Source organism: Nomascus leucogenys, unplaced genomic scaffold, assembly GCF_006542625.1.
Source record: "Nomascus leucogenys isolate Asia unplaced genomic scaffold, Asia_NLE_v1 Super-Scaffold_3019, whole genome shotgun sequence".
In the NCBI taxonomy this organism is placed as follows: Eukaryota; Metazoa; Chordata; class Mammalia; order Primates; family Hylobatidae; genus Nomascus; species Nomascus leucogenys.
Genome location: NW_022095789.1, coordinates 1,284,218 through 1,301,478, shown reverse-complemented (window position 1 = coordinate 1,301,478; position 17,261 = coordinate 1,284,218). Strand labels below are relative to the sequence as shown.

Below are 17,261 nucleotides of genomic sequence, written 5' to 3'. Positions count from 1 at the left end.
GGTGGCACGCACTAATAGCCTGTAGTCCCAGCTATTAGGGAGGCTGAGGCATGAGAATCACTTAAACCTGGGAGGCGCAGGTTGCAGTGAGCTGAGATCACGTCACTGCACTCCAGCCTGGGAGACAGAGCGAGACTCCGTCTCAGAAAACAAAAACAAAAACAAACAAAAAGAAACGGTTAGCATTCCACTCTTCCTTTGGGGTTTCAGGGTGACTCATTGGGAAAATGGAGAGATACTGGCATTAATGGAATCGTTTCCTGATTTGAGCATTAAGTCACAAACCCAACAGTGACTCCAGTTTCTTGCTAGAGCATTAGCCTTTGCTAAAGCCAGCCCCAGATTATGGTCCCATGGATTTTCCCATAAAGAAAGGGAAAGGATTTGCGGGCAGAAAATAGGAAAGAGAGGCAGAAAGGTGAGATTTTTGTGATTGCAGTGAAGTCTTCATCCACATCTAGGGAAAGCTGTTCATGTCTAGGATGTGATCTGCTTCTGGGGAAAAGCTTCCCTGGTTAGCTTTACCTCAAAGTCTCCAACAGGTGTGTAGTTCCGGGAGTCTGGAGAGGTCCTTTTGAGTGGTGAGATGTGGACCCAAGGTTCGAAGCCCTGAAGTTTTAGCACAGTGTGGGTAAGAGAAGAACTTGGTATCGTCTCTATGAGGTTTAAGGGCACTTTTTCTCTGATACCATCTCCAAAAGACCTAGTCTCACATTACAGATTGTGAAGGCTTTGATGGTCCTCTGTGGGTCCCAGAAAGTTTATTTTATTTTGTCAAAATACAGTGTGACATAATGCATTAGAGCTTTGTAGTATTTAGTGGTATCAGCATTTAGGAGAGTAGGAACTACATGAAGTTCTGTTAGGAGCACAGGCTTTCTAGTAACTATTTCATAGGGGTCAATCTGTGTCTGTCGTAGGAATGGATCCGATCTGCTGACCAAAGGCAATGGTTGACTTTCTTCTTCAGAGATCAGAAAAAAATGAAATTCAAAGCCAATGGTAGTACCTTTGGCCAAGATAATCCAATCAACTCAGTTAATTTTGCCAGTTTTAGTTTTAAAATATAATTTGTCCTTTTGACCTTTCCAGAAGACTGAGGGTGAAAGGGACAATCGTAGTGCCACTGTGTTTCTAACACTTTATTTAGCTGCTTCAGAGTTTGTCCAATAAAATGAGTTCCTCTGTCACTGGAGATTTTTCCAGAGATGCCCCATAAAGGAAACACATGTTCTTATAACTCCTTAGCTACTGTCATAGCATCAGCTCTCCTACACAGGAAAGCTTCTATCCAACCAGAAAACATGCCACCTATTACAAGAACGTACTGATACTTAATTGAGGGTGGCAGTTGAATGAAGTCCATCTGTAAGTGTTCAAATGGTCCATCAGGTGTTGGTGGAAATACGCCACTTGGAGTTTTTATTATCTTCCCCGGATTATGGGTTTGACAAACCAAATATTGGTTATAACCCATTTTAGCATTTTAGAGTAGTCACACTATCAATATTTTTTATAATTTGGATCATTTTGCTCATTTCATGAGGAATTGTGAGGTGCAGAGATTGTTTTTGTTTGTTTTGTTTTGAGGCAGGATCTCACTCTGTCACCCAGGCTGGAATGCAGTGGTGCAATCATGGCGCACTACCACCTCCACCTCCAGGGATCAAGCAGTCCTCCCACCTCAGTCTCCTGAGTAGCTGGGACTACCGGTGTGCGCCACCATCCCCAGCTAATTTTTGTAATTTTTATAGAGAGGGTTTTACCCTCTTGTCCAGGCTGGTCTTGAACTCCTGGGCTCAAGCCATCTGTCCAGCTCAGCTTCCCAAAGTGCTGGGGTTATAGGGATGAGCCACCATGCCTGACCGAGTGCAAAGCTTTTAACAAGGGAAGTTTCAAGGGCTCAGGAACGACCAGGGGGCCATCTAGGCTCTCCATGAGTTCACGCTTAACATTATGTTTACGTCTGTCAGATAACAATTTTGGTTTTCCACATCAGGTGCATTGCACTATTAGATGGGTCATCATAAAGGTCATCAATCTAGTGGCATTCATTCCAACTGCACATCCTAACTGTTTCAGCACTATCTGATTTAGCATGAAAATCTGCCAGGGCAGTCCCTTAATATTCAGGTTCAGCTTTCCATGTATGGGCTTCAATCTTATAAGAATGTGTTATTTATTTTTCACCTTTACTCAAGATAGCTTGGAACTTATAGCAATTTGTGATGGCAACAGGATAGTAGCAAGTTCATCCACTTGAGTCTGTTTTTAATGGGGGCTCCACTAGAAGTGAGAAACCCTCTTTGTTTCCATAACATGCCAAAATTGTGGACTACAAAGGCATGTCTGCTATGTATATAGCATTTTCTGATTTCCCTTTAGCTATGTGACAAGCTCAAGTGAGAGCAAAAGCTCTGCAGTTTGAGCTGACTGAAATTGGGAAGAGTCTGCTTTTTATTAACTCATTTTGGGTTTTAATGACATATTTTGCCAAAGAATAATTTCAAATGGGGGCCAGGCGCTGTGGCTCATGCCGGGCATGGTGGTGGGCACCTGTAGTCCCAGCTACTCGGGAGGCTGAGGCAGGAAAATGGCGTGAACCCGGGAGGCAGAGCTTGCAGTGAACCGAGATCGCACCACTGCATTGCACTCCAGCCTGGGCAACAGAGCAAGACTCCGTCTCAAAAAAAAAAAAAAAAATTCAAATGATGTTGGTCTACTTGCTGAAAAATGCTGGATTTGACTGGAATTCAATAGACTTTCCACAGCACGTGGAATTTGCAAAAAAAAAAGTTCATTCCCTAAAACCAGGTCAGATGAACCCTTTACCAATCTGGTGGTTGCTGCCACTGCCTTTAAACAATTAGGATATGCCTTAGCTATGGGGTCTAATTCCAGGCCATGATATGTGATGGGCCTGTGCTTTCCCAACTATGTTCTTTTTTATGTATGTATGTATTTATGTATTTGTTTTTTTGAGATGGAGTTTTGCTCTTCTTGCCCAAGCTGGAGTGCAGTGGTGCAATCTCAGCTCGCTGCAATCTCCACTTCCCAGGTTCAAGTCATTCTCCTGCATAAGCCTCCTGACTAGCTGGGATTACAGGTGCCCGCCACCACGCCCAGCTTATTTTTTTTATTTAGTAGAGATGGGGTTTCACCGTGTTCGTCAGGCTGGTCTCGAACTCCTGACCTCAGGTGATCCACCCGCCTCGGCCTCCCAAAGTGCTGGGTCAACTATGTTCTCGGGTAAGACCTCCTAATGCCTGATTGTTATGTTTATGAACAAACAAGGTGAAGGGTTCAGTATAATTTGGAAATCCTAGAGCAACCATATCTGTTACTTTCCATCCTGGTTTATATTTCTTAATTAGACTGCGAAGTTCTGAATGAAGTCTTTTTTAAATAGAGCAGTTAATGCCATTTCTGTCTCTGCAGGTTTCACAAGTAGTGTTTCTAAATGAGCTCTATAATCTGAAACTGGTTCATCTTTTGCCCACAAGATTATGTGATTGACCAATCAATTTTTTGTGGAAAAGCCTTAGGGATTGAATTTAAAAGATTTGTGGCAATTCTTCTAGTTCCTTTTGGCCCCCTCCTCTTGGGGTTTTGGAGTGGTCTTTAATATCCTCAGGCTGTTTCCATTCTGCTCCTGCTGTCAGTTTTCAAGCTTCACCAGTATCGTGTGAATAAATTGGTAAAGATTAGAGAGTCCTGGATCATAAGCTCCTATGAGGATTCTCAATTTTCCAGTACATTTTTGAGTATTTTCTCTTGGGTTAGTTAAGTCTTTATGATGGATCTAAGCTCAGCTTTAGACCATGGAGTAAAAGTGGTTACAGCAGGCAGGCTGGTTGACTAGAGAGTTTCACTTTGTAAGGCATTTATCCAACTTCCCCTTTTTCATTAGCCTCAAGGAGAAAAGGTAACTGAGCAAAAGGGTTACTATACTCAGAGCATCGAAGCAAAGAAGAAAAAGAGAAGGAGCAGTCGGGGTTCATGTGCTGCATGAGCCTTTCATTTGCGTTTTGTAAAGAATCTTTTAGGCAATTTTAGATTTGTGGAATCTTTTAGATGCCTCTGTGAAGGGGCGGGTTCCCCTCCACACCTGTGGGTGTTTCTCGTTAGGTGGAACGAGACTTGGAAAAGGAAAAGGCACAACGTATAGAGAAAGAAATAAGGGGGTCCAGGGGACCAGCATTCAGCATATGGAGGATCCCGCCGGCCTCTGAGTTCCCTTTAGTATTTATTGATCATTCTTGGGTGTTTCTCAGAGAGGGGGATGTGTCAGGGTCATAGGATAATAGTGGAGAGAAGGTCAGCAGATAAACGTGAACAAAGGTCTCTGCATCATAGACAAGGTAAAGAATCAAGTGCTGTGCTTTAGATATGCATACACATAAACATCTCAATGCCTTACAGAGCAGTATTGCTGCCCGCATGTCCCACCTCCAGCCCTAAGGCAGTTTTCCCCTATCTCAGTAGATGGAACATACAATCTACTCGAGTTTACCGAGACATTCCATCACCCATCACCCAGGGACGGGCAGGAGGCAGATGCCTTCCTCTTGTCTCAACTGCAAAGAGGCCTTCCTTCCTCTTATACTAATCCTCCTCAGCACAGACCCTTTACAGGTGTCGGGCTGGGGGACGGTCAGGTCTTTCCCTTCCCATGACGCCATATTTCAGACTATCACATGGGGAGAAACCTTGGACAATACGTGGCTTTCCTAGGCGGAGGTCCCTGCAGCCTTCCGCAGTTTTTGTGTCCCTGGATACTTGAGATTAGGGAGTGGTGATGACTCTCAACGAGCATGCTGCCTTCAAGCATCTGTTTAACAAAGCACATCTTGCACAGCCCTTAATCCATTTAACCCTGAGTCGACACAGCACATGTTTCAGAGAGCACGGGGTTGGGGGTAAGGTTACAGATTAACAGCATCTCAAGGCAGAAGAATTTCTCTTAGTACAGAACAAAATGGAGTCTCCTATGTCTACTTCTTTCTACACAGACACAGTAACAATCTGATCTGTCTTTCTTTTCCCCACGCCTCTGCATACTGATTTAAAATGCATCCCATTGTTTTTGTGGAGTTTTTGATCCTTTCTTTTCTAATGTGTCCCACAAATAAACAATTTTATTTAAAGTTTCCTCATTGTGGCCATTTTAATTCTAAGTTGTTCCTAGTAAGGTTAGCCTATTTTTCTAAAAACAAGTTCTGGGTCCATTTTTTTTTTTTTTTTTTTTTGAGACAGAGTCTTACTCTGTCACCACCCAGGCTGGAATGCAGCGGCGTGATCTCGGCTCACTGCAACCTCCGCCTCCCAGGTTCAAGCAATTCTCCTGCCTCAGCCTCCCGAGCAGCTGCGATCACAGGTGTGCACCACCACGCCCAGCTAATTTTTGTGTTTTTAGTAGGGAGGGTTTTGCCACATTGGCCAAGCAGGTGAGGTGATCCGCCCACCTCAGCCTCCCAAAGTGTTGGGATTACAGGTGTGACCACGCCCGGACTTGTTTTGTTTTTTGAGATAGAGTGTTGCTTTGTCACCCAGGCTGGAGTGCAGTGGCGTGATCTCGGCTTACTGTAACCTCTGCCTCCCGGGCACAAGAGATTTTGCCACCTCAGCCTCCTGAGTAGCTGGGACTACAGGCATACACCACCACACGCCCAACTAACTTATGTATTTTTTGTAGAGATGGGGTTTTGCCATGTTGCCCAGGCTGGTCTCAAACTTGTGAGCTCAAGAGATCTTCCTGCCTCAGCCTCCCAAAGTGCTGGGATTATGGGCATCAGCCACCACACCCAGCCCCATAATTCTTATATATAAAATTAGAGGGAGTCCCAGAAGGTGGAGTCCCAGACTCCTTGGATTGAAACAAGCCCACTATCAAAAGGACAACCTCCCCAATGCCTCTAACTGGATCCATCCAGTTTATTATGGGATTCAGTCCAATCCAGGACCCAGTCCCGTAAAAATTGCTCAGATAAACTTGGAGAGCTCAAAACACAAATTTATGGAGCTCAGAATCCTAGGAAGAACTCACTATGACCTCCAGTTGCTGTGAGGGATCAGTGGGCACAATGGGCCCTGGCAGATACCTTTTTGCGTGGTCACTCAGTGTTCCTGGAGGTCGCTGAAGTTCTACTTTGGATCCTACTTCTGACACCAATTTGTTAAAAGAAAAATTTTATAGACAAGTTAACTTTAACAGTTTAATTGAGCAGAAAAGGGTTCATGAATCAGGTAGCGCTCAGGACCAAAAGCTATGGTTCAGAATGTGTGCAGGCTATATTTATAAGCAAAGAAATGGAATTGACATACAGAGATAGCCTGATTGGCCGCAGTCTGGCATTTGCCTTCTTTGGACATGTTTTGGCAGCCTTCAGCCTATGGTTGGCTGAGATTTGGCTACTTGTTACGAGAGTAGACTCTTAGATTACGTTGCAGGGTGTTTACACATTAAGTTAGGTTATAATTCACTATGTACAGAGGCAGCTTTAGGCCAAACAATTTAACAAAGGTCACCTTTGGAACCAGCATTAATTGTTGAGGGGGTCCCTTTTTACCTAATGAAGATCTGTCTGTGTCTAATGAATATCTTGTACAATTCTTTAAAAATTAAAAATCCCACAATTCCCAGTTGTGGGAGGTGAACTTGAAGAATTAAGTTTCATTTATGTCTACCTGAGCTGCTTTTATCAAGACCACTCTCAAAACCTCAGGTCCCAGCAGCACACTGAGGGCACGGAAGGTCCAGTGTCACCACTCTGATACTGGTAGAGAATGTAGGTGTCCTAGAGCCTGTGGGTTGGTGGTCAGCAGCTGCGCTCCTCTGGTGGGGCTGCTGGCCCGTCCTCCAGGCACAGTGCCACAGTGCTCATCTGCTTTCGTTTCCACCACACGTAAACTGGGCAAAGTGGGTGAACAGGCCTTAAGAACCTCACCTAACTGGCTCTGTGGTGCCCTTACCCAGCTGCTCCTGAATATGACTTTTGTGACTCAGGAGCCACAATCACCTGCTCTTGGGAACCAGTCCAGTTACCTGGAGCTGCTCATCTCAGAATGATCTAGCCTGGGTGATACTGTGTTCCCCGCACTGCCTAAACCCAACAGCTGCCAACCTAGCTGAGCTTGGGAACAGAGTTAAATGTTTGGACGGCTCTCATGTTCCAACAGAGATGGCTGGAGGGAAGGCTGTGGACCTGAGGGAGTGGGTGGCAGCGAGCATGCAGAGCGTCCACTCACATAGAAGGGAAGTCTTCACTACACTTACCTGTTGAACCTGTGTCTGGTCACTCACCTGGCACTGGGGGCTTTTGTTCTTAAGTAACTCAGATGAAGCAGTGGCTTCTGATTTTCCATTCTCTGACCTATTACCATCCCTCTGGAGAGAGGCCACCAGAGATGGCCACCCGGGAGGTTGAGGCTGCTTCTGCAGTGGGCCATGATCATGTCATTGCACTCCAGCCTGGGATACAAGAGCAAGGCCTTGTCTCAAAAAACCTACAAGACACACGTGGCCTAGGGATGGGGATAGTGGTAGGGAAGGCTTCCTAAAGTTCTTTCCTCAACTGCATAAAGATACATGTTAAGGGGCCACCCCAGCCAAAGGCCTGAATTTGGAATCCTGTGGAGGACATAAGATGGGGCCAAAGAGGCCTTCGGGAGCTCCGCTGCAGACTAAGCACTGCTGTATGCTTCCGAGGGCCAGTCATTGCTGGAGTCTACGGCTGGCTCCAGTAAGGGGGCTTCCGGGACACTCCCAGCCTGCCTTGATGGTATGGGACTGATGGGCTGCCTTCAGGGTCCTTAAAGGGGAATACAGCAAGCAGAAAGCCTAGGCTTAGTTGTTGGACAGACTTCAAACCCCGCCTTGACACCCTGTAGCCTGTTTCCTTACCTGTAACATGAGGATAAAACTATGCACCATACAAGATTTCACATGAAATATCTATGGAAAAAACCGAGCCCTCCTTTTCGAGAACGAGTGACAAGAGACAGCTGATAGGAGATTCTGAGAAACCCTGGGAATGAGGTTTTTGTATGACTGATAGTTGGGGATCAAGTATGAGGACATAAGAAAATGCCCAGGGCCCGCTCCACACCCTGTGCTTGTGATCTTGCTACATGGTGGACACCACCTCATGCCACCGAATCAGGCAAGCCTGGCCCCAAAGGATGGCCATGCCATGTGTAGCCCACTGCTTGGCACACAACAGAGTGGGATTCAGCAGTCCACCAGTCCCAGAAGCCAGGTTCGGGGCCTCGGATTCACTTCAGACCGAGGCCAATATAAGCAATCCAAAGAAAAGCAGAGAAGGCAGGTCACTCAGAGGGCAGGCCGGAGTTGAGCTCCTTACCCTCTGCCAGTCAAGCCACAGCTGGCCTCAGGCTAGGGCCCCACCAGCCCCCAGCCTAGCGGGGGGACTAGCATGGGCAAGGCAGGCCCCTTCCAAGCAGCCCAGCGTTCCCGGCGAGCTTCTGTAGAGGTGAGAGGAACTGCTGTGCGGGAAGCGGGCAGAGAGCCATCGGGGTGAGGCCAGAGGCCGTGCCCAGAAGAGCAAGTGAATGTAGCACTTGCTGGCAGGCGGGATGGCCTCTCAGCCCCGGTAGAAGCGGTTTTCGCTGGGGCAGCCCCGGGGTTTGACTGAGAGCAGAAAAATACAAAATCATCAGAGAAGTAAAATATCTTTGTTTTATTATGTACACACTATTTAAATAAACTACCTACCCTGAAAACATTAGGTTCTGGCTTTTCCGTGAACCCCCGGACGAATATAAATTGGAGCCTCTGAGAACAGTTCCTTCCCTAGAGCGGGGAGTGTGCACACGTGTGTGTGTAACCTTCTGATTCCATGGGACCTGGCCAGCCCCTCTGGAGCCACACAGCACCTCCTTGCCTTACACCCTGGCTCCAGCTTCACTGGTCCGGGGGAGACCTCAGCCTGGGGCAGCTGTGATGTAAACCAGTCACTCGACCTCCATCTTACTCTTCCGCAAAGAATCGAGGAAGTCTTGCCACTCCGCTGGGTAAAAGCGTTTATAGACGTTGATCTTACTCCGAATCTGTTTTGGGGTATCTTGGTAGTAATTCTTCTCATCACGGGCCATGGCCTAAGAAAGGAGAAGGGCTACTTTAAGGAGGGCTAGACAGGCAAAGGCTCAAATCTTAGCTCATCCTGAATTAGGCAAGCCACTTGCTATCTAGCCCTGAGGTCCAGAATCCTGACCTCAAAGGCTGTGGTGCACCAGGCACAGTGGCTCACGCCTGTAATCCCAACATTCTGGGAGGCTGAGGTGGGAGGATCTCTTGAGCCTGGGAGTTCCAGGCCACCCTGGGCAACATAGTGAGACCCCCGTCTCTCCAAAAACAATAAATTAACCATCCTGTGGTCCCAGCTACTTGGGAGGCTGAGGCAGGAGGACTGTTTCAGCCCGGGAAGTTGAGGCTGCGGTGAGCCATGATCACACCACTGCACTCCACCCTGGGTGACAGAGTGAGATTCTGTCTCAAAAAAAGACCAGGAAGGCCTGAGAGTCCAGTGGGCCAGGGAGGAGCTGGGGCCAGCTGAGGAGCTCATGACCCATCATAGCCAGGTAATCCCACTTGGGCCCAGGGGTCCAGTGTAGCTGGATCTTTCAACTGTTAAAAACACCATGCAAGCAAAACATTTATCTGTGAGTGAGACTGGAACCCAGGCCACTCAGTCTACCCTTGCCATAAGCGTGCGTTCAGGTTAGATCCCTGTCAATGGGATCCATTTCCTAGAGTCTCTTTTTCCTCCCTTTCTTTGCACTCGGTTTCAGGAAACAGGTGCTGCGCAAGCAGATCAAGCTGCAAATGGTCCAGGGTGCCTCCCCAGCCAGCCCACGTGGCCTGAGCCACTCACCTTATAGTCCTCCCCATGGTTCTCCACCATGTAGCGTACATAGTCAATGAGGTCCCGAGACAGAGTATTTCCCTTCTTTTCTGGAAGGCTGGCTTCTGCCTCCAGGTCTGGAGTGATGAGAGAAGCGGGGAGACAGGGAATGAGGCTTTGCTTTCTGTGCCCTTTGAGCTGTCCAATCACCCCTTCACACACTCGCAAGCCACAAGACCCACCACACCAACCACCTGAGGGTCTTTGCCTCCCCATTCCCAAATCCATTGTTGGAACCTCCTTCAGCCCCTTGGATCCCAGACTCTGTCTCCTGTGACCCACTCATCTACCAATATGGCAACTTTTGGAAAGGGAAGTCACTTCTCTCCAGGCCTCAGGTGGATTTACAAGGAAGGTACCAAACTAATAACCTCTACTTAGTGGCAGGTCTCAGGACAGAGATGAAGGCACATACCTGCCCACAGGACAGGGCTCCCTTCCAGCTATAAGCCTCTCAGAGAAGCTCTTGAGGTATCATTGCAACACATGAAATGGGACAGTCCAAATACATGAGATCTAGAGCTGCCGGGTCTGGGGCCTGAGGCTGGGCCCCAGCCCCTTACTAGTGCTCCATGGGAGAGAAAAAGCCAGGATGTGGAGCCAACTAATGGCTTCACTTTTAAAATACGCAGGCAAATCCTACTCCAGTTCACATCTAGAAAGAGACAGAAAGAGCTACCTCAGAGAAATGAAGTAGTCAAATCATATCCAGGGGTTAGGTCCTCACATTGTATATAGTCAAAATTATCTTTGACATGGTTGCCAGGGGTTGGAGGTAGGGGAAGATGGGGAGTTGTTTAATGGGTATAGTTTCAGTTTTGCAAAATGAAAAGGTTTTAGGGACCTGTTGCACAACAAAGTGAATATACTTTACTGAAGAGTACACTTAAAAATGGTTAGGATGGTAACTTTTATGTATTTTTTAACCACAATTTAAAATGTTTCTCTTTGACTACAGTAAGTGCACATGGCTTGGTACATACAATCCTGTGCAGTAATTCTTACGAGAACCACTGAGATAAAGACAGGAACTCAAGGAATTCTGTATCAAATGTCTGGCCATTCAAATCCTTTATCTTTAGGGGAGCTGCTTAAACTCCCTGACAGGTAAGGGGAAGTCTGAATGAAGAATTCTAGAGTATTCCCACTTTCCTGTAGGGCTTACTCTCCTCTGTTTTAGCATTCACTCTCTATAGCCTTAATATATGTAAAATCGATTTTGTCATTGGAAACATTTATTGAGATGGTAGAATCCCTAAAAATCAGTTCATCCTTAAATTTATGAGAAGCCACACATGCCTGAGATTTACTGTTTTCTCTTCTATTCTCCCAGGCACCTGGCTACATCCTCCCTAAACATCTCTGACCTTAGTTCACACAGTAAGGTCAGGGTTTAGTCAGTACAATGAAAAATGAGCTAGCCAGGACACAGTCCTAACTCTGTGAACTTTGAACCATCTCACTTCTCCCCTCCGAAACTTGGTTTCTCCATCTGCAAAATGAGGACATCTTAGGGCCCTTCCCAGCTTCCCACAGTGCAGGACAGTGACGTAAAGGAATATATGGACCACACCCACCATTCAGCACATAGGGCTTCCGTACAAGCTCTTTAGGCTTCTCCTCTATGTCCACCTCCATGGCCTTCACCTGCAGAGAACAGAGCCCTTGAGACCAGAAGGATCTTTGATGAGGGAAAGTTACAGACTTCTGCTTATCCCAACACAACTACTAACCCATAAGAATCCCTGCCCCAAGGTTAGGTAGAAGTAGGTAACAATGAGAACTAATGCCCTGGAGGCTTTTTTTCTATCTCTTTTTTTTTCTTTTTCTTTTTGAGACAGAGTCTCATTCTGTTGCCCAGGTTCGAATGCAGTGGCGCAATCTTGGTTGACTGCAACCTCCCCCCGGGTTCAAGTGATCTGCCTCAGCCTCCCAAGTAGCTGGGATTGCAATCGTGCGTCACCATGCCCAGCTAAATTTTGTGTTTTTAGTAGAGATGGGGTTTTGCCATGTTGGCCAGGCCGGTCTCAAACTCCTGGCCTCAAGTAATCCGTCTGTGCCTTTTACCCCCAGCATAATCCTGGTGACAAGGACTTTGTGTTTTTTATTCTCTATTGAATAGAATCTAACAGATTCTCTATTGAATAGAATCTAACAGATTCTCTATTGAATAGAATCTAATAGATTATTGAATAGAATTTAATAGATTTTATTTTTTTTTTTTTTTTTAATAGATTCTCTATTGAATAGAATTTAATAGATTCTCTATTGAATAGAATTTAATAGATTCTCTATTAAATCCCCAGGGTGCTTAGGATGTGACATGTTCTCAATAAGTAGTTAACCTAATGAATGGGCTTCCCGAATGAATTTGTCCCATTGCCTTAGGCAAGTTTCTTTTTAATTCTTTCATGCCAGAGGAAAATGGCACTACCATTTCTTGAATAAATGTGAGGCTACAGCCACACAGTTAGATAGTCCCTAAGGCAAGAAGTATTATACCCATTTTATAGATAGGCAGAGAAAGATGAATTGCTTGCTTTTCTTTTGGGAACCTGGATTCTTTTAATAGTTGTTGAAGCCTCCAGGGAGCCAGGCGGATCACTTGAGGCCCAGCCTGGCCAACACAGCGAAACCCTGTCTCTACTAAAACCACAAAAAATCAGCCGGGTGTGGTGGCGCACGCTTATAATCCCAGCTACTTGGGACGCTGAGGTGGGATATCGCTTGAACCCGGGAAGGAGACTGCAGTCAGGGAAGCCTAGGGAAGCCTCAGACCAAGGATGATTGAATAACAAAGAAAAGGTGAAAGTAAAGATCCCCAACTCTTAGGGAGTACTAATTAGGAAAGTTAAGGGTAGAAAAAGATATGGAAAATATCGTTGAGATGCTAATGGGTTAATTTCAGAGAAAAAAGACTGAGTAGAGGGGGTATGGGGAATGTGTGCTGGGGAGGGAGTGTGACGAAGGTCGTAAAGAGACCCTTGATCACCGTCAGTTGAGCGTTCTGACTGTGGGGAGGTCGAAAACTCGGAAGGGCCTGAGGGAAGGAATGGGCAGTACCACGTTCTGAAACCTAGGTCAGTATGGCGGGGGAAGAGTAAAGAGGACAACCGACCCTGCCATGTCAGTACCTTTCTCTTACGGAGGGGCACCGCCCTGTTGGGGTCCACAGCCAACCCCATCTCGGCGAGGTTCTGCCGCACCGATTTAGCGTGGTCCCAGGCATGTCGGATGTGGGAGCTACCGGCAAAAAGAGACATCGCGGATCCGTCATCTCGCGGGCCGTCCCGGCCGAGGCCCACCGCCACCTGGAACCCCAGCCCCCTCACCATTCGATCCGCGGCGCTGCCTTCCGTCGAGCATTCCGGTTCAGACGCTTGCGGTTGACACTGTAACCAAACTTCTGTCTCCGGGTTTTGCCCTTGGCCTTGGGCATCGCGCTGACCACCGCACCAGCAGCTCACACAAGCCGCCTCTCCCTCTCAGACCTCGTGTAACAAACTCCTTCCGGAAGGCGTGCACAAGGCTTTGAGGGCATTTGGGGAAATGTAGTCCTTTTGTAGCACCACCGTGCTGAGCACTACGACTCCCAGGATGCAACGAGCACTTGCGCCTGCGTACAACGCTCAATCTATTCGTTTCCCCGCCCCTTTCATGACCTTCATCGGGAGGCTGAGCTTGGAGTCCCGATTTTCTCCTGCTGCTGTGGCCCGGACATGGCGACTCCCGGCCCTGTGATTCCGGAGGTCCCCTTTGAACCATCGAAGCCTCCAGTCATTGAGGGGTTTAGCCCCACTGTTTACAGGAATCCAGAGAGTTTCAAGGGAAAGTTCCTTCGCAAGACCCGCGAGAACCCGGTGGTACCCATAGGTAAGTGGGTGCTGTAGGAACTGCACAAGGAGAGGACAGTGATGTCGGAGGGAAGGAAGTAGAGGAGGACCAGAGCGCTAGCGGGGAGCGGAATGAGAGCCGACCAGAGAAGAGACGAGAGGGCGGGTCGGTGAGGGGCGAAACTGATTGGAGCGGGAGCAGCGGGTTTAGGGGGCGGGATTTGGGGCCTAAGATTGGGAGGACTCTAACTAGGAGGACCTCGCCTCGACCTACCCTCTCCGCCCTCCCTGCGTTGTGATCCAGAGATCTTGGTTTTGGGGAAGCGAGACCCAAAGCGGGGAATGACCTGCGGGGCCCGACCTGCTGTTTCCCAGTTGCTTTGTCCCCTCCTCAGGTTGCCTGGCCACGGCGGCCGCCCTCACCTACGGCCTTTACTCCTTCCACCGGGGCGACAGCCAGCGCTCTCAGCTCATGATGCGCACCCGGATCGCCGCCCAGGGTTTCACGGTCGCAGCCATTTTGCTGGGTCTAGCTGTCACCGCTATGAAGTCTCGACCCTCAGCCCAGGGTCTGGCCTCGAAAGCTCCGCAGAAATGATTCCAAAACCCAGGAGCAACCACTGGCCCTACCATGGGACTTACTCCCTCTCCTTTGTGAGGCCCATGTGTCGTTGGGGGAGGAAGTGACCCTTTGTGTAACCGTAACTGAAAGTTTTTTCAAAAATCCTAGATTCTGTTGTTTGCATGTTACATACTTCTATTTGTGCCACATCTCCCCTCCACTCCCCTGCTTAATAAACTCTAAAAATCCACTTGTAGTATGGTGAATTCAGTATCATCCCCATGGTTTTTGGTCTTTGATTTTGGAGGAAACAGACTTTGGAGTGGCACTTAGAAATCGCGTAGTCTAGTGATTCCCGAACTTTCCTAGTAACAGCCACCCAGGGCACTTTGAAAGCAGAGATTTGGCCGGTCGCAGTGGCTCACACCTGTAATCCCAGCACTTTGGGAAGCCGAAGCGGGCGGATCACCTGAGGTCAAGAGTTCAAGACCAGCCTGACCAACATGGAGAAACCCCGTCTCTACTAAAAATACAAAATTAGCTGGGCATAGTGGTGCATGCCTGTAATCCCAGCTACTCACGAGGCTGAGGCAGGAGAATCACTTGAACCCAGGAGGCAGAGGTTGCGGTGAGCTGAGATTGTGCAATTGCACTCCAGCCTGGGCAACAAGAGCAAAACTCCACCTCAAAAAAAAAAAAAAAAACTCAAGGTCACTCCTTGAGATTCTAGTTCAGTGGGCTTAGAGTAATGCCACTTGAAAAATACTGATCTAGCCAGCAGTTTTTCAAACTTTCAGCAGGACGACCTTCCTTCAGATGAGGCCTCCCATAGTCGGGTGAGAGGCAGAGGGTTCTGCCCTCCACTCCACATAACCTCACCCTGCTCCCACCTCCCAAGAGTCTGTGGGGCTCCAGTGAGCTAGACCATCTGGTTCTTTTTTTTTTTTTTTTTTTTTTTTTTTTTGAGACAGAGTCTCACTCTGTCAGCCAGGCTGGAGTGCAGTGGCACAATCTCGGCTCACTGCAACCTCCACCTCCCGGGCTCAAGCAGTTCTCCTGCCTCAGCCTCCCGAGTAGCTGGGATTACATGTGTATGCCACCATGCCCGGCTAATTTTTGTATTTTGTATTTTTAGTAGAATACCAAAACAACATGGTTTCACCATGTTGGCCGGCTGGTCTTGAACTCCTGACCTCAGGTAATCCCCCTGCCTCGGCCTCCCAAAGTGCTGGGATTACAGACGTGAGCCACCGCAGCCAGCCTAGACCATCTGGTTCTTGACACAGTATAGAAGAGGAAACAGGCTCAGAGAAGCAGTCTGGTACCGTGGGAAGAACACAGTCCCAAAGCTCTCCAGCGATTTGTGCACACAGTGTTTGAGGGTTCTGGAAGACGAGGCTGAGGACCTGGGCCAACTCGAGAAGAGAGGTGACCTGTGAGCTCCTCCTTCATGGAGTCTCATTCAGGCATTCCTGGTCTGTGGCCAGCGCTCCTCAAATGTTGGATTTGAGGACCCACGCTCTTCCCAAGTGATTCTACTGTTTTCAACACCAGCTTCAAGCTGGCAGAAGGAAAAAGGGAGTGAAGACACACCCCTTCTTGAACCCCCCCACCAACAGTCTAGATGTCAGAGTGGAGGGCTGTACTAGGGCCAGCTAAGTTTCTTGCCTCCACCATGTTCTCTCAGCTTTGAGGCAGAGATTATAGATGTAGAGCAGTGCACTGTGGTGACCCTTGGCCTCCAGATACAAGACAAGGACATGGAGTGGTGAGGACTGTGACACTTTTAAAGAGGATGACCACTGTAAGTGTTGGTGTCATGGTGTCCCCCTCCAAAAATGTTGAAGTCCTTTTAGTGCCTTAGAATGTGACCTTAGGCTGGGTGCTATGGCTCATCCCTGTAATCCCAGCACTTTGGGAGGCCAAAGTGGATAAATTGCTTGAGCCCAGGAGTTTGAGCCCAGCCTGGGTGACATGGCAAAGCCCCGTCTCTATTAAAAATACAAAGATTAGCCGAATGTGGTGGCACGTGCCTGTAGTCCCAGCTACCTGAGAGGCTGAGGTGGAAGGATCGCCTGACCCAAGGAAGTTGAGGCTGCAGTGGGCCGAGATTGCACCACTGCATTCCAGCCTCAGTGACAAAGCGAGACATATCTAGAAGGCAATGTGCAAACAGCCATCTGATGGGGGCAGGATTGGAGTGATGCATCTGCCAGCTAAGGGATGCCCGAGGCTACCAGAAGCAGGTGGAACAGACCCTTCCCCAGCTCCTTCAGAGGGAGCATGGCTCTGCCACGGCTTGATTTCAAATTTCTGGCCTCAAGAACTATGAGACAATAAATTTCTGTTCTAAGCCAGCTAGTTCATGCACCTTCTTACAGAAGCCCTAGGAAGCTAGTATTTACTGGCAATTACTCAAATCTTTTTAAACATCATGCAGGTCATGAACGTCCTGTTTGCAAACTCTGCTGAAGGGGAAGAAGGTGTGGTCACTGGTTGTTTATCCCAAATCCAAGATGGGCCCAGCTGAAGGAGGAAGCGAAATGCACAGGGCAGTGGACCCTCCACATCCAGAAGGTCCCAGCCAACCCTAAGGAAGGGAGTCTCATGGGTCTTCAGGGCTCTTACCCAGGCTTAGGAGGAAGCTACCACCAGGAACCTCTGGTCTTGCTTTTCCCTCCCACTACAAGCCACTTCCCCCTGGGAACCTTGGTGTCCTTGGCTATATGATGAGAGTAACAGAATTTACCTCACAGACGTGTTAAAGGATCGAGGTTACAAAAGCATTCTGCGGGAAGCTGTCTTTCCTCCTGGAGGTGGAGGCAACAGACAGAGCGAGCTTGGGGCTCCCACTTGGCTGGGAGATGGGGGAACATTCTCCCTTCTCTCAAGGCCACGAAGCTGGGAAAGTTCTAAGCACAAACTGAGCCCTGACACCAGTTG

General features: G+C 48.1%; 2 protein-coding genes across 3 annotated transcripts; one reads left to right on the top strand and one right to left on the bottom strand.

Annotated features, from left to right (window-relative positions):
* Nucleotides 1-7,762: 7,762 nt before the first annotated feature.
* NOP16 (NOP16 nucleolar protein) lies at nt 7,763-13,468 on the bottom strand. 2 transcript variants are annotated; one of them, XR_004029042.1, is made up of 6 exons: nt 13,256-13,468; nt 13,058-13,166; nt 11,501-11,570; nt 9,894-10,000; nt 8,735-9,117; nt 7,763-8,650 (listed from the first exon to the last, which is right to left on the bottom strand). XR_004029042.1 is itself a non-coding variant. In XM_003280496.4 (5 exons), the coding sequence occupies exons 1-5, from the start codon at nt 13,360-13,362 to the stop codon at nt 8,974-8,976; spliced, it is 537 nt and encodes a 178-aa protein (XP_003280544.2). In that variant the 5' UTR covers nt 13,363-13,468; the 3' UTR covers nt 8,676-8,973. The 2 variants fall into 2 exon arrangements, 1 of the variants encoding a protein (XP_003280544.2); XM_003280496.4 differs by lacking the exon at nt 7,763-8,650 and having other exon boundaries at nt 8,676-9,117.
* HIGD2A (HIG1 hypoxia inducible domain family member 2A) lies at nt 13,256-14,574 on the top strand. The gene is made up of 2 exons (XM_003280497.4): nt 13,256-13,796; nt 14,152-14,574. The coding sequence occupies exons 1-2, from the start codon at nt 13,643-13,645 to the stop codon at nt 14,352-14,354; spliced, it is 357 nt and encodes a 118-aa protein (XP_003280545.1). The 5' UTR covers nt 13,256-13,642; the 3' UTR covers nt 14,355-14,574.
* The last annotated feature ends 2,687 nt before the right edge of the window (nt 14,575-17,261 follow it).